This window comes from Echiichthys vipera, assembly GCF_963691815.1.
Source record: "Echiichthys vipera genome assembly, chromosome: 10".
Taxonomy (NCBI): Eukaryota; Metazoa; Chordata; class Actinopteri; order Perciformes; family Trachinidae; genus Echiichthys; species Echiichthys vipera.
Window position 1 is genome coordinate 17,681,798 of NC_139835.1, and position 14,131 is coordinate 17,695,928.

The 14,131-nt window shown below is 38.5% G+C and overlaps 1 protein-coding gene across 2 annotated transcripts in view; it reads right to left on the reverse strand.

Moving 5' to 3' along the window:
• Positions 1 to 287: 287 nt before the first annotated feature.
• grb14 (growth factor receptor-bound protein 14) overlaps positions 288 to 14,131 on the reverse strand; it is a 32,244-nt gene continuing 18,400 nt past the window's right edge. For both annotated transcript variants that reach the window (XM_083921343.1, XM_083921342.1), the window contains 12 exons: positions 12,309 to 12,465; positions 10,318 to 10,439; positions 10,122 to 10,196; positions 9,833 to 9,970; positions 7,883 to 7,993; positions 7,679 to 7,774; positions 7,256 to 7,318; positions 5,266 to 5,382; positions 3,778 to 3,847; positions 3,594 to 3,681; positions 1,121 to 1,214; positions 288 to 956 (listed from right to left, as the gene is read on the reverse strand). In XM_083921343.1, coding sequence (XP_083777469.1) covers positions 810 to 956; positions 1,121 to 1,214; positions 3,594 to 3,681; positions 3,778 to 3,847; positions 5,266 to 5,382; positions 7,256 to 7,318; positions 7,679 to 7,774; positions 7,883 to 7,993; positions 9,833 to 9,970; positions 10,122 to 10,196; positions 10,318 to 10,439; positions 12,309 to 12,465 — 1,278 coding nt within the window. In that variant the 3' untranslated portion in view covers positions 288 to 809. The remainder of the gene's footprint in view (positions 957 to 1,120; positions 1,215 to 3,593; positions 3,682 to 3,777; positions 3,848 to 5,265; positions 5,383 to 7,255; positions 7,319 to 7,678; positions 7,775 to 7,882; positions 7,994 to 9,832; positions 9,971 to 10,121; positions 10,197 to 10,317; positions 10,440 to 12,308; positions 12,466 to 14,131) is intronic.

A 14,131-nucleotide genomic window follows, 5' to 3' on the forward strand; every position in this document is an offset into this window, starting at 1 on the left:
TGATCAAAATCCAGTCCGTTTCTTCTGATTTCCATCTTAATGTCTGAATGTTTAAAATTGGTTAATAATATTTCTGCACCTGTACGTTACCTCTCCTCTTTCTACAGAGGTCCCAGTCCAGTTTACAGGGCATGCACAGTGACACTTCCTGAGAGTTCATTAAGCTCTCAAATAGAAAACAACAAATCATTTTCTTAAAAAAAAAAAAAAAAGCTGAATACTTAGAAATACAATGACAAGTAAGATATCTTAGTTTTACTCCAATTTAACTGGACAGAGGTGTTGAGTACTACAATTCCCAGCAAAAATATGGTTTCAAATAAAATTGATGACAGGTATATAATTACTGTATACTGCAGAAGACTATCAGTAAAAACTTAAATTACAGCCATTACATGTCAATAAGAAAACAACTCATTTCTTTCACTGGTGTCATGATTTTAGAATCACAGAAAGTGTGTCCTGTAGTACACATTTAGCTCTAAAATGCACAGTACAAGAAGTCATGTTTGGATTTCACACATTACAGGGCCAAAGACGTTCATGAGACAATACTGCACATCAGCTTCAGCCCGTGTCGCCAGTTATTATGCAGTCTATTGGGAAATTCAGCTTTTTCTGAAAAATAAAAACAAGGAGGGACAATGTAGCAAAATATGAATAGTGGATGATAACAGTGGTTTCCGTTAGCATGGCTGTTCAGTCTGTATCTTTCTTCTTCAAGGCACAAGAACTCTGGGAGTGTTTGTCCAGAAAGGCCCTGGAGTTAAGGTGCATGTAGGCTCCCGGAGGTCTCTTAGGCCCCCTGTTCACAAGGTGATCTGGGCACAGTGGTGTTTGAGCTTGCAGGGCAAAACCCCTCGGTTTAGCTGGTAAAATTCCACCAACTGGATCAAGTCAGTGAACCGTGTGTGACCATCATCCAGACTGTAGAATACCTCCCCTTCATCTTCCACCTGCAGCAGAGTATGCACACATACACATGCATAAGTGCACATCCACACTAAAAGGAATCACATACAATGGATAACGTGATGAACATGAGGCTTAAATTTGGACGTTTTTGGGAGATTAATGAAAAAAAAAACCATTGTATATCAAAACAGTGGATTGTACTTACAGGTAAGATCTGAAAGTGTTTGATTCTCTGCATGTGGCACAGTGACAATACAAATGTCTTTGGGTTGCTTTGGCTGTCCCTCAGAAGAAACACTCTGAAAAAAAAATTAAAGCTTTTAACTCTTTCCTCACTTTAACCCTATTTTGAGATTTCCTAAAATATATAGACTTTCTGAACACATCTTGCGGCATTTGCCAGACAATGCTCTCTTAAAGTCCAGTCTATTATGGACCACTAGAAAATATTGCATTAGCTCCTTTGTTTTTGCTTGTGCGGAACATGTTAGTAGTTAGCATATTTTTTTGAAAAATACGATCGTTAATAACTGAGCTAGTATTGAAAATAATGTTGACAATCAAAATAATCTGATCTGGCCTCTCCAGGAAATCTGAAATCTTGTGAAAATAAGAGGGGGAAGACTGTACAATAATTATGGAGTTAGTGTATTCCCCTTATTCCTGGGATGCAAATCACACTTCTTTGTTTAAGTAGGTTTGGGTAGTTTTTTTTGTAACATATTAGATAATAGGCCCATTTTCTTACTTTCAAAAAAAAAGGAAAGAAATGGGAAAAAAATCAGTCTGGTTTTCGAAGGGGTCACAGTGGAAACAGCCCATGTAAAATCTAATAAATGAGTGAGCGCAGATAATAGAATTGTTTTTCATTCTTGTACTTCTTACAAGAAGATCTACCCTACCGGCAGAAGATTTTTTTTGTTAACCTCAGTGACCATTTTTCAGACCAGTACGACTTCCTCTTTAGTATTCCATAGGGTTCAAAACTTGGTCCACTAATGTTCTGTCTGTATATGCTTCAACTATGAAAAAATAGTCTTGATCATGGATTCAATTTGCATTGATATACTGACACTCAGGGCCCTATTTAGTCAATCTAAAGTGCACGGTCTAAAGAGCCTGACACAAGTTTATTTAGGGTGTTTCAAACTCCACTTTTGCTAGTTAGACAACACATAATCTGGGTGCAAAGTAAGGCGCAATGGGCAAAGGGGTTGTATTTAGTCTCTTCATTGCTTCTTCATTAGTTATGGGTGTATTTTGGGCATAACATGAATGAAACCAATCAGAGTATCTTCTCCCATTCCCTTTAATGCCAAGTGCACCTGCAGCAGGCACATTGCTATTTTAACAGCGGGTACGGGAAAATGGAGAAGCAAGTGGTTTTTTTTCTGTTGAAGAAACGGATCTGCCTGTGTGTGAACCAGTGGACCCTGTGCTGTTGCACAGTCCTCTGTATTTCAACAACTCCATATTCCACTGAATATGAGCAAACACACCAATAACCTGTTTAACTGGGGAGGAGGAGGAAAACTGTGCATCGGTGTGTGTGTAACAAGCATGATGCTAGTCAAATCCACTTACAGCCTACATTAAATCATCCACCTGCTTCCCACCTGAATTAATTATTTTCACTCCCCCTGTAGGCTGTTGCTTTTTAAATTATGTATTGTAATGATGTATTTTTTTATATAGATTTTAAATGTGTATATAGATTTTTATTTGTTTTTACATTTTAGTATTTTCTTTGCTGATTTACTACAATGATTAGAGGCTGCGTTAACTGCTTGTATATATTTCCATGCATGCAGTAAAGTCACTGCAACAAATATTTGGGACCTTTTAAGCAGCGAAACTAAAAACTGTAGTTATAAACATGACAGAGAAAACCAAACTAAACTTTTAGCTTCTAAAATAAACAATGAAGTTTCTGTTCCTTGTAGAGTACAGCGAAGCAGCAGAAACTCTGCAGCTTTTCTTTGCTCTCTGCTATGTCTACATTTAAGAGAATGAGATTCATATTTTCCCTCATTAATTATGTATTATTTCACCCATCCAGTATTAATCAGAATGTTAATTTTTTGACCTGCCCGATCTTTGTATTAACCATAGGGACGCAGATATAGATAAAACTGCAGTCAGTGAATCACTACTATGACTAATGCACCCTCTAAATGGCAGGAAAATACTTAGCCTTTAACCTTAGACCAGGCTTTTGTTGGTCAATGGCCCAATCGCTTTCTGCTGCCTCAAGATACCAGTGTGACAATAATTCGCCTGACCAATCTTCATTTAGACCAACACACCTGCAGGTTTCCGCTGAATGAAGCCTTAGCTTGACGCTCCTCATTTCCACCTCATTTTAATCCATAGGACCACTCAGTAACACACAAACCCTTGTGGGCGCAAGTACATTTGCACCCTACACAACATGGGCACTAGGTATGAAAATGACAGCCGCGTTAGTCTGAAAGTAGCAATGACAGATCACTTTGTGCCGGGTGGAAGACATGTCCCAGTGTGTTTAATGACATAATGTCCTCCAAGACAGGTTGCTCTTGAAAAATAGATTTTAACCTCAATGAGACTTTTGCCTGGTTAAATAAAGGATATATAGACTGTATATGAGTGTGTGTGTGTGTGTGTGTTATACAAAAAAAAGAAGTATAACTGCTTACCCATCGATAAGACCCTGTTGAGTGATTAGGCGCTGGGCCTCATCCCGAGAAAGTTTGCCGTGGAACCAGGATTGGGACAAGTGGATGGCTGAAGCAAAAAAGTAAATAAAATATTGCAAAAATGTTCTTTTTCACTTGTGTACAGATGGCAAATTAAATAAAGAAATAAAAGTGCCGTACAAACCTATGTTTGACACTGAGCTCTGTGATGTGGAGGGGCTACCATGGCCACTCAGACGATGGCAGCTCTTCCTCTAAAGGAGAAATTATTTACAAATGCAGTATTAGTTGAAGTAATGTTATAATCAATCTATCCTGTTGCCTTTGCATCCTAAAAATAATCACAATTTACGATGTGCTTTCAATTCTTGACCTTATAAGCTTTATTTTGTTGTTAAGCCGCTGTGTGTATGAATGTACTGTTGTACATTCAGAAATACTATATACATTCTTAAAAGGTATAATATGCCAAAAGTATCGCTTACTGTTAATAAACACACAGCATTCAGAGTCGGCCCCTCTGTTCCTCCCTAGCTCGAGCTCAATGGCCAGAGAGAGGAAGAAAGAGTGAAAGAGAGATAGAGCATGCAGCGATGATTGAGCGAGTAACGGACTGAGTGGAGAGAGTGAATTCCGTTCAGTGAGGACAAAACAGTGAACCAGAAGAATAAATCCACAAAGAAATTTAAGTCAAAAAGCAACTGGACTTGGTTATTTGTCTAGGAACACGTTTCACCTCTCATCCAAGAGGCTTCATCAGTTCATTTACGCATCTGAGCAGGCTGGGACTGGTCCAACTATCTGGTGTGAAGATCCACACCAGGAGATCCCTTCCCAGGAGATTCAACAGACCTCAAAGAACAACTGTTCACCCCTGTGACTCCAACAACTGTCGTTATAACCGAGTAGAGCACTAACGAAGTCAAAATCAACTTCCGACCACCTACTGTAGTTGGCACTTAGAGCACAAAGGGTTCCAGTGACATCATCGGCCTTGTGAACACCCTCACTAGAGGTTAAATACCTGGATCTCCCCACCAGATAGTTGGACCACTCCCAGCCTGGTCAGATGTGTAAATTACGCAAGTCCAGTTTCTTTTTGAATTTAATTTATTTGGTGATAACGATGACCTGGACAAATGAGAATATTCACAGGCTCAGAGGAATAAAACGGTATTTCATGATTGTTTCGTGGTGGTTACGTTTAAAGTAAAAGTTAAAACGTACATAGTAGAGTTCTACTAGAATCGGTCTGTTTGTTTGTGTGTTGGTAACAAACACTGCCATGTGCACTACAAAGTGGCGTTGGGGAATCAGAGGCTGCTCATCCTGCATGCTGTAACTGGCTGTTAAACCCCCACGTTGGCCAAGCCGCACCCAGAAATGACCCGGTCCCTCTCTAAATACCAAGTAAACAGAAAATACAGGCAGCCGCTAGGGTTTCTGAAGATAAAGACCCCACCACACTCTTCCATTGGGTCATAGGTGGTGATTGAGAGAGATTACTTTTAAAGATTAAAATGTTTTTCTTCGGATAAAACTACATCGTACACCTTTAATAACTCTCGTTACACTGGACATCCTAGATTCTTACACAAGCCTTTTAAGTACCATATATGTTAGTTCACCAAAATGTCATGAGAATGTTTTCACTGGGAATACCCTGACTTACTCTCCATGAAAGGCCTTCTTCTACAGCCACAGACAGCACCTCAGATGGGTTCTCAATCACTCGGCTCTTTTGGCCAGAAAAGTCCATGGCCACCAGTGAATTCTCTGAGATGCTTCTCTGAAATTACACACACACATTGAAATGTTATTTTTACTACTGCATTTAAATATGTTTTGAAGTCTACAAAATAAAAGTTTTTTTTCTTTCAGGGGTTGATTTCTTTTGTATACTGAGCAGGGAAGCAGACTGACTTTGGCTGTCTTCTGGTATTGTATTGCCATCTAGTGTCTGAGTAACGTGATTCCATCTTCATAAATTCTAGATGATTCCAGACAGAAAACTCCATTGAAAAGGGATTAGAGTGGCTTTGAAGAGAATGACACATGGGCACATTTTATCCCTTTAAGCTGCCATATAGTGAGTGGCTCACTGCACACACTCAAAAAAATTCTTCTTATGAGGATTACCAAGAAGCTTTTAAATTACCACATTTGTTCCTCTACCACCTACTGAGCTTACAATTTAAATGAGTGGCTAAAACAAAGTGAGCAGTGTTTACTTTGAGGAGAGAGGCATTCCCATCTGTCTTACACTCTTACACATTTTCCAATTCCAATGATGTAAAGATATCTATCATTGCTTATAAACATTCATTAATTTAACCTTTAATATTCGAAGGATCATTAAGCAACAGCCTTTGTTTATAATGACATCGAGTCAGTTATAGAGAAAAAGAAAACGACTAAGTGATATGCTACCAAAGAGATTCTATTATTAATTCTAAAATGAATAAAAAAGCCATTAAAACTCTCTGATTAGGGAAAATAATTTGATGAATAAATTACAGTAGGATAATTCAAATGTAAAACAAAACAGTTATGTAATAAAGTCAATCCTTCTGCAGTTAGGGTAGATCATTTGATGGATAAATACAATATTTGTTGTGAGGTTCATTATCCAATTTCAGAAATGTCCAAAAAGTATAAGCATATTGATTTGAAGGAAAATAAAATTGATCATGTTACTTAATGTTGTATATAACTACAGCTTGTATTTTTCAGTAATATCATAAAATAGTCTTGAGGTAGCATTTTTAGCTAACTTTGTCAAGTAAACCAGAGAAGATTCAGCAGCCTGACACTGCATTTGGCAGATTCATGTACTCCCCTCCCCATCTTTCTAGCTAATCCTCTTGGCGAGGCTGTTGGTCACATGACTGTCTGACAGCAGAGAAGAGGTGATGAGTTGTTAAATCTGAGAGCAGCTGATCATTGTGTATTTTTAGAAAGCCAACGGTTCATGAACATGTCCAGAAGCCATAAATAGATTGTGTTCACTGCCGTGAAAATACTCCCAGTAGAGTCAGAGGCTATGCCGAGACAGCAAACTCACATTAACACACTGAAGGTGCCTCATTTGTTCTAAATGCAGTTACTATATATTACCACACTGCTACAGAATGTGTTGGCGCCATTGATTTTTAACGCATGCAAATGTATCGTTAAGGATGCATTTATTGATTTTCTTTCAGTCACCTGGGAGCAGTGGAACAAGCTAGACAAAATAAAGTTGATATATTACTGCCTTATAAAGTTGTATTGGCAAAGTTGTTAGCAAACATTTACCTATACAATTGTCTCTTTCCTTTTAGCCTTGCTCTGGTCTGTGCCAATCAAAAAGGAAGCGGATATCCGGGCTTCCTCAATCCCAGAGGCAGCCATTGTTTACAGTCCGATTAAAAACGTGAGACACGATAATGTAGTTGACATTTTTAAATCCTTCTTGAATACTTCTGTTGATGCATGGTATCAACTGTGATATAACCGCAATATTATTGTTTTTTGGAATGTACCACATTAAGGCCATATGGTAAAATTTATAAACACATCCCTTGTCCCTTGTCCTGCTGTGCCACAATTAATTGTCAATATAAGGATCAGAAAGTCAATTTTTAAATTGATGCTGTAACATTTTAATATTTCCATCTTACCATCGGTGAAGGTTTTTGTTTCTGGTGTGGCTGAAGGAAGTTTTGGTACAGTTCTATCCCATACTGAAACAGAAAAATATCAAAATTTTCAGTTATAATCCAAAACATGTTTTACATGTTAACTTCAAACTACTTTTGTTAGACTTGGATTGTAGTAATGAAAGGGGCATATACAGAGAAATCACAGTCTGTTGCACTTTACTGTATATTATTAATAGACAAGCTGGAGAGTGACTAATGCTCTCAAGTGTATCCAGCAGATATCCAGACAATGAACACATGCTGCTTCTATAAAGAGTGGGAGTGCTAATCCAGCATCACTCAATAGTTTCCCTTGACCTCCTCCCAAAGCTAAATCTGATTCTAGTACTGACTCAGCATTCCTCCTCTTAGACATCACCAGTTAGTGATCAGCAAGCCAACCTTTAACAAGCGCATGGCTGTGATCCAGCAGGTCCTGCTCTGCTCATCATCCGCACAAAGCAGCTTCAAGTCCCGGGCTGAACTACACTTTGTGGACTAGAGAAAGAAGTTACAAGGAAACAAAAAGAGTTCAGCAGGCTGGAAATCAATGCCCTACTTCTGTTGCTTTTGTACAGATTTGGCATTTCTAGAAAGTGATGGTACCTTTACACAGAAGCCATAATCTGTAGGTGCTCCATGCTGTTTTTTGGCCGACAATACTGTGTAGACATCACTATCACTGAAATCAGCAATGAACTGGAGATGCCTCGGTTCCTGTAAAACACAGAGAAGTCATAAAAAAACCCAAAACTGAACACGGTGAACATGAAGGTCCTTTACTTCTAGAAAGGAATATGATATGCTTTTTAGAAATCTAAAACTGAACAGTGGATAAATGCGACCTATATTTGAAACAAACCTGGCTTTGCAGTCTAATCTTTTGGGTAGAATGAACATAAGAGCTCATTTAGAACAGAGGTGGAGTACTCTTAAATTTCAACATATTTATCAATAAAAACACAGTGTTATCGGCCATTCTGGGTGTGGTTAACCTAAAAATGCATGACAGAGATAAGGATAAAATGAGACATATTGATAGTGGCTGTATTGAGACAGTATCTACATCCACATTGTACCAGAGATAAATTACCAAGAAAGAAAAAAAGGCACAAAGATTACCATTGTTTTGCATTCATGTGACGCACATGTCCTACTTCCTTATTAAAAGTAATGCCACAGCCGTTGTGGTGTTTCAGTGCCTGTGACTAGCAATGTGTCTGACAACAGATGAATGGTAAACCCTGCTAGAGTAAATGTGGGCAAACCCTCCCTGCACCTGACAACAAAAGGTCTACTGTTGAGAAGTGGTTGTGTTGGCACGACTGGTGCCTAGGTATAAGCTTCACTTGTCAGCAGCTTTGAGAGTCCTGTTCTGCCTGGCTGATATGCCAGCTGACCTAAGGAAAATCAAGCTCAACCTGTTCCACTGCACTCTCACAACATGGGTGAAATATATACAAAGGATAAACTGATGTCCCCATAGTGTACCAACAGATGACTGGGATTTATCTACATAGATTATACCAAGGAAAGGTCCCATATTATGCTAATTTCAGGTTCATACTTGTCTTTTGGGTTTTTACTGGATCATTTTAACATAACTTAATGTAAAAAAGAAAAAAAACACATTATTTTTCTCATGCTATAAGGCTTCATGCTTTATAGCATGAAAAAAATCAAAACATTATTTAGACAATGAATCGGGAAATATGTTACAGATGACACTGAGAGCACCCAGGGGAATGTTCTGAGTATATGGATATATTTTCTGTTTCAGAACTCAATAGAATACGGCTCATCTCGGCATAAAAAAAATAAAAACTGTGGGTTCACAATATCAAGTTTCTATTCATTGTCTATGGAGCAACTCCAGGCTTTAACTTGATGACATCACACGATTGATACTTACTTCTCTGGTGTCTGGCTTTTAGAGAGAGAGTAGCTCATGTTCACAAATGTGTATTGAACTTTCCTCAGCAATGGAAAGTCCACCTCCCGAAAAAGTAAATTTTGCTTTTATCTTTCCGTGTTTCCAAGTCTTACGCATCTGCACTTTTGGCATCACAACCTTATGGAAGTCCTGATGGCTCGTTTAAAAGCACAGTTTCTGAATAAGGGCTGTCGAGGATCCCAGACTTTTTCAACACAAAAGAGAATTTTGGTGTTTCCCTGGGACCCAAACGTACAAAACTACACTAAAAATTCACGCGAGAGAATCACAGAGATCACACTAGATGTTACCTCAGCCATGAACATATTTTACAATTAATTCACATAACACATTTTACCTTGCCGTCTTTCTGACTCACTTTTTATAATATTGGACCTTTTATTTGCCACACATTTTTTATTACAGATGTTTACACTGTAAACTATGTGCATTTCATTTTATGATAACTGGATGGCTGACCAATGTAATGCAATATTAACACTCCATACAAAAGAGTGGTTTTAAATATCCCCTGTTCAAATAACCAATGTAGTTATCTGCTTTTTATATTGTTTTTGAATTTCATTTAATGCGAAAAGATTGAGCCATTTTGTTTTACTGACCTTTGAAGTTCCCTTATTGGAGAAATAAAGCCCTGACCTCCGCAGGACAAAATAAAACTTCTTCCAAGACTTCCTGCTTTGCTCTTTGGCATGGAGGTGTCCATGTATCTCTGGACAAGTGCTGGAGTTGAGAAAGGTCTGTGTTGTATAGAGAAATAATTGTTCATTTATTGGTGGGAGCAGTAGACTCTTAAGGTAAGACAGCACATTTAAACAGGAGGTTAAGAAAGCCTCACAATTGACACACATGGGCAAAGAGAGTGCAGTGTAAACAGAAAGAACTTGATACCTGTATAAGCTGAGAATGATCCACCATCCCATTGGTTTCACTGGATATGGAGACCATGTGATCTGGGAAAAAGTCCTACCAATATGAAAGCAACATCAGTTATTATAACACTCTTCCAACTCTTCAAGAGATTCTCCCACACAGTGGTGTATGAACCCATCACCATATATACAGTCTATTGGTATCACAAACTCACCAGAGGTTTCCTGAAGAATTCATATTTAGCATAATTCTTCCTAAAATACAGCCGGCAGTCTGTATCCATTCCCCAGCCTGATAGCACCTCCATAACAGACTCATGGTCTTCAATGGTTCTCTCTAGTGAGAACAGGAGGAATGAAAATCATTTATATGTTTACCTGTTTTTCACTTCTTTATTGATTAAAGACGGAGACCGAAAACAATCAGCTGTGATGCCAAACCAAAGTGAAAGACAAGGTTAAATGTTCTGAAATCTGAATGCGAAGAAGATTCCATGACAAGAGTTATACTGCTTTACTTCGAGGCGCAGCGTTTGATTATTAACCTTATATGAATGTGTAACCTCTGGATGGCTCTCAAGTGAATCAGTACACATAAACATAAATTATTTCCTAGAACTTGAAATGATTGAACAAAAAAAAAAATCCCTTAGTTAAACAGATAGCCATGTGAAGCAGTTTTGAAAAATGAACTGGGAACAAAATCAGGGCAAATATGTCATCACGAAACAAGCAAGTATTCATGACTTACATGGCTGATAACATCATTCTGAGAAATTACATAGTCCCTGCTTTGTAAATGATTTTATTTATAGATATGAACTCTGAGTGTCATGCAAAAAAAGCTAACTACAGTCTACAGCCTAAATACTAGAGGTGTAAGAAAATACTGATACACTTAAGCAATGCAATATTGTTTTGTGATACTGTATAGACTCTCAAAAACTCTATTGATTCTTCTTCAATAGTTTACATGCAAAGATTTGCGGCGGACAGTGGTTCGATTTGTGTTGTTTGAACCCCCAACTGTGAGATAACGGTGTTGTAATGTATTTTAGGCCATTTGACTCTTCTACTCCAGCGTAACAACGTATGCATATGGTGGTGTGTTCTTTATACTGACAAAATTTATACTTTCCGAAAATTAGATCTAAAAAATTGCAAGACATTGCCTTGCTTATGGTGGAAAGCAAAGATATTCGGTTTTGATAAAAAAAAAAAAAACATTGATGACTGGAACAGAACAGATGGATGAATTATGTAATGTGTGCAATAGTGTGAAAATGCAGCTGAGAAATCTGTTAGGCAGTCATACTGTCTCCTAGCAGATCAGTGTTAATATATCAATGACAAATCATGTATGTGTTTTTCACTGTTTGTTAAATATGAATTATATTTCAGGTCTTTCAAACACCATTCTTGTATGCAAATGGTCGTGTGCCTTTAATACACTTGTTTCACAGTATACATTACATAAAGTGTTACAGACACCAGCAAATTATTTGATGCTATGCATCAATTGAAAAGTTCCATAACAGTATCTAAAGCAAGCGATGACTAATAAAATGAGACTCGCTTAGTTAAAATTGGTGTATGGCTTTCAAACAATACCTGTCAGTTTAATAGCTGGCATTGCTTTAAATTTAAGTGGATCAAATCAGCAGCAGCAGCAGCAGCAGCAGGTAATGTGGCTCAGAAATGGTAACCTCACAGCAACCTCAAAAGCCATGCACACAGTACTAGCAGTAATTGTCTTTCATACATGCACTGCACTCCTCTACCTGTGCATGAAAGATATATACAGTAATTGAATCCTCACATGTGACACAGTCAGTACCAATATAACCCCCCCCCCCCCCTCCCTAACAAAAACACAGGACAGTGCTCTGTTCCAGTCACATAGATCTACACGTCACCACCCTAATTCCTACCACCTCTCCTCCCATCAAATCAAGCAAACCTCACCTATAGGCGAAATCAATAAAGCTCAAGTTGTATTTGCTCTAGCAGATAACTCACATTTGCATTTTGCTCTGGTGATGTCAGGCTACGTTAATACCAGTGCATACTATAATTATGTCAAAATCTAATTTGTGCATATTTTGACCAACAACACTTAACCGGAACTTTCTGTTATTAAGATTTTCACACATTTTCTTTTAACAAAAAAATTCTAATTTCACAGGAAGAAAAAAAAACATTTTACCTATTCCCAGATGAGAGATTTGTTCAAAAAGTGTCCAGCTGTGGTCATCAATGCAGTGGTTCTTCAGGACAAACAGCTGGCATATGTCCCGGGCAGTGATGTCACTGGGAACCTCTACTGCCCTGCTTGTGTTATCTTCATTATAAACTTTGATTACCTGCAACAGAAGCATTGAATTAACAACCATTTCAACCTTGTAGCAGGATGGGATACTTTTTACCTTCAATGAGCACAAGCAGAGGGTCGTTTTCAAAGCAATACAACAAACGTAAAAGCATTAAATGTGAGGCAAAGTATCGGACAAACGAATCAGTTTGAACCATTTACACCAGTTATGTAGTCTCCGTTCTTTTATTGCAGCAACAGAATATTCAGAAAATTAGAGTTAATGAAAGTCCTAAAAGGTAGAAAACAGTGTGCAAAACATATTAGAGGGTGTAAATATTTGAGCTTGTGAAGATTACTGTGTAATGATCTTGCAATACCTCACTGAGATATAATACAAACACGTTAATCACAAAGTATAACTTACCCCCCTGTTTGGAGCCAAGCAGAGCTCTAAGTTCAGACAAGATCTGTAGCCTATGCATGGCTGAGTACAGAGCATTGCAAAAGAGAGATTCTGTAAGAAACACACGTCTGACAGCACTACGACTGTAAACTGGGAAGGAACAAGTCTGTTCTCTCCCTCTCTCACTCTCTCTTTCTCTCTCCCTCTCTCTTTCTCATTCCTCACTCTCTCTGTGCTGCAGCTGAAAGGAGGCAATCAGACAAAACTGCCTGTTAGCTCACAGCGCTGCCTGGCTATATGCTGGTCGTCTTTGATAAATATCTGTATCAGTGGGGCTTGAGATACCAAATCACTTTATATCTTTCCCCATTACTAAACGTCAAGAAGACGGAGATCAATCTGCTCATTCCGTAGAATCCCTTTCACACATGCACCTTACTAGGTCAGACTTATTGACATCTCTGAATTGAGAATGAGTAAGATTACTTGAACTTCTTGTATTGCCTTCTAAGATCACTGCAGTAAATTATCTTAATCGTCGTCTCTTGTGTACAAAGTCAGTTTTAATAAACTAGGAAATATTTTTAAATTGGCCATTTTATGTTACGTATTCCATGTCTGAAAAAGGCTTAGGAGGAGGAGAGAGAGAGGCAGAGAGAGTCACAAGGCTCCAACCCCCCTCTCAATTCACATTCACACGCCCATGGAAAGCAGAGCTCCATGAGCCCACAGAGCAATTACAAAGGTGCTGGTTAAATGTAATGCTAGTTGAGTCAACTTGGTCTAAAGTTGACAGAGGCGGGTGCGGAGAGGGGCCGCAGAGGGAGGCACAGTAAAGACCAGATGACTGTCTCTTTTCTTTTCTTTCAATGAGTGCCATTGGTGGGGAGAAAGGAGGTCAGCGCTCTCCAGCAAGGCTGAGGTCTGAGCCCTCAAGGAGCCATCAGCAAATGGGAGACTCCAGCTATGACATCATCTCAGTGTAAACCGTTTAGTGTTTAATTAGCCCGCTTGGAGCCTTACAAGACAAATATCTTTGCTTTTGGGTGTCTCACAAAGACAAAAGCCTACATTATACACATTATTCCAGCAGCAATGTTTTAACACTGCAGGTTAATCGTCTAAAATCCTTTTGGACAAAACTAGAGACAAAGACAAGAACAGCCGAGAACAACAAAATCCTATTCATTTAAAAAAAAAAAAAAAACCTAGATCATACAAAAGGTATGTATTTTCTGCTCTTCTGGTGATAACTGCATCTAGCCTGAGCTTCTGTTAAGCTGCTGTGAGGAAGTGGCTTCCTGAGAGTTGG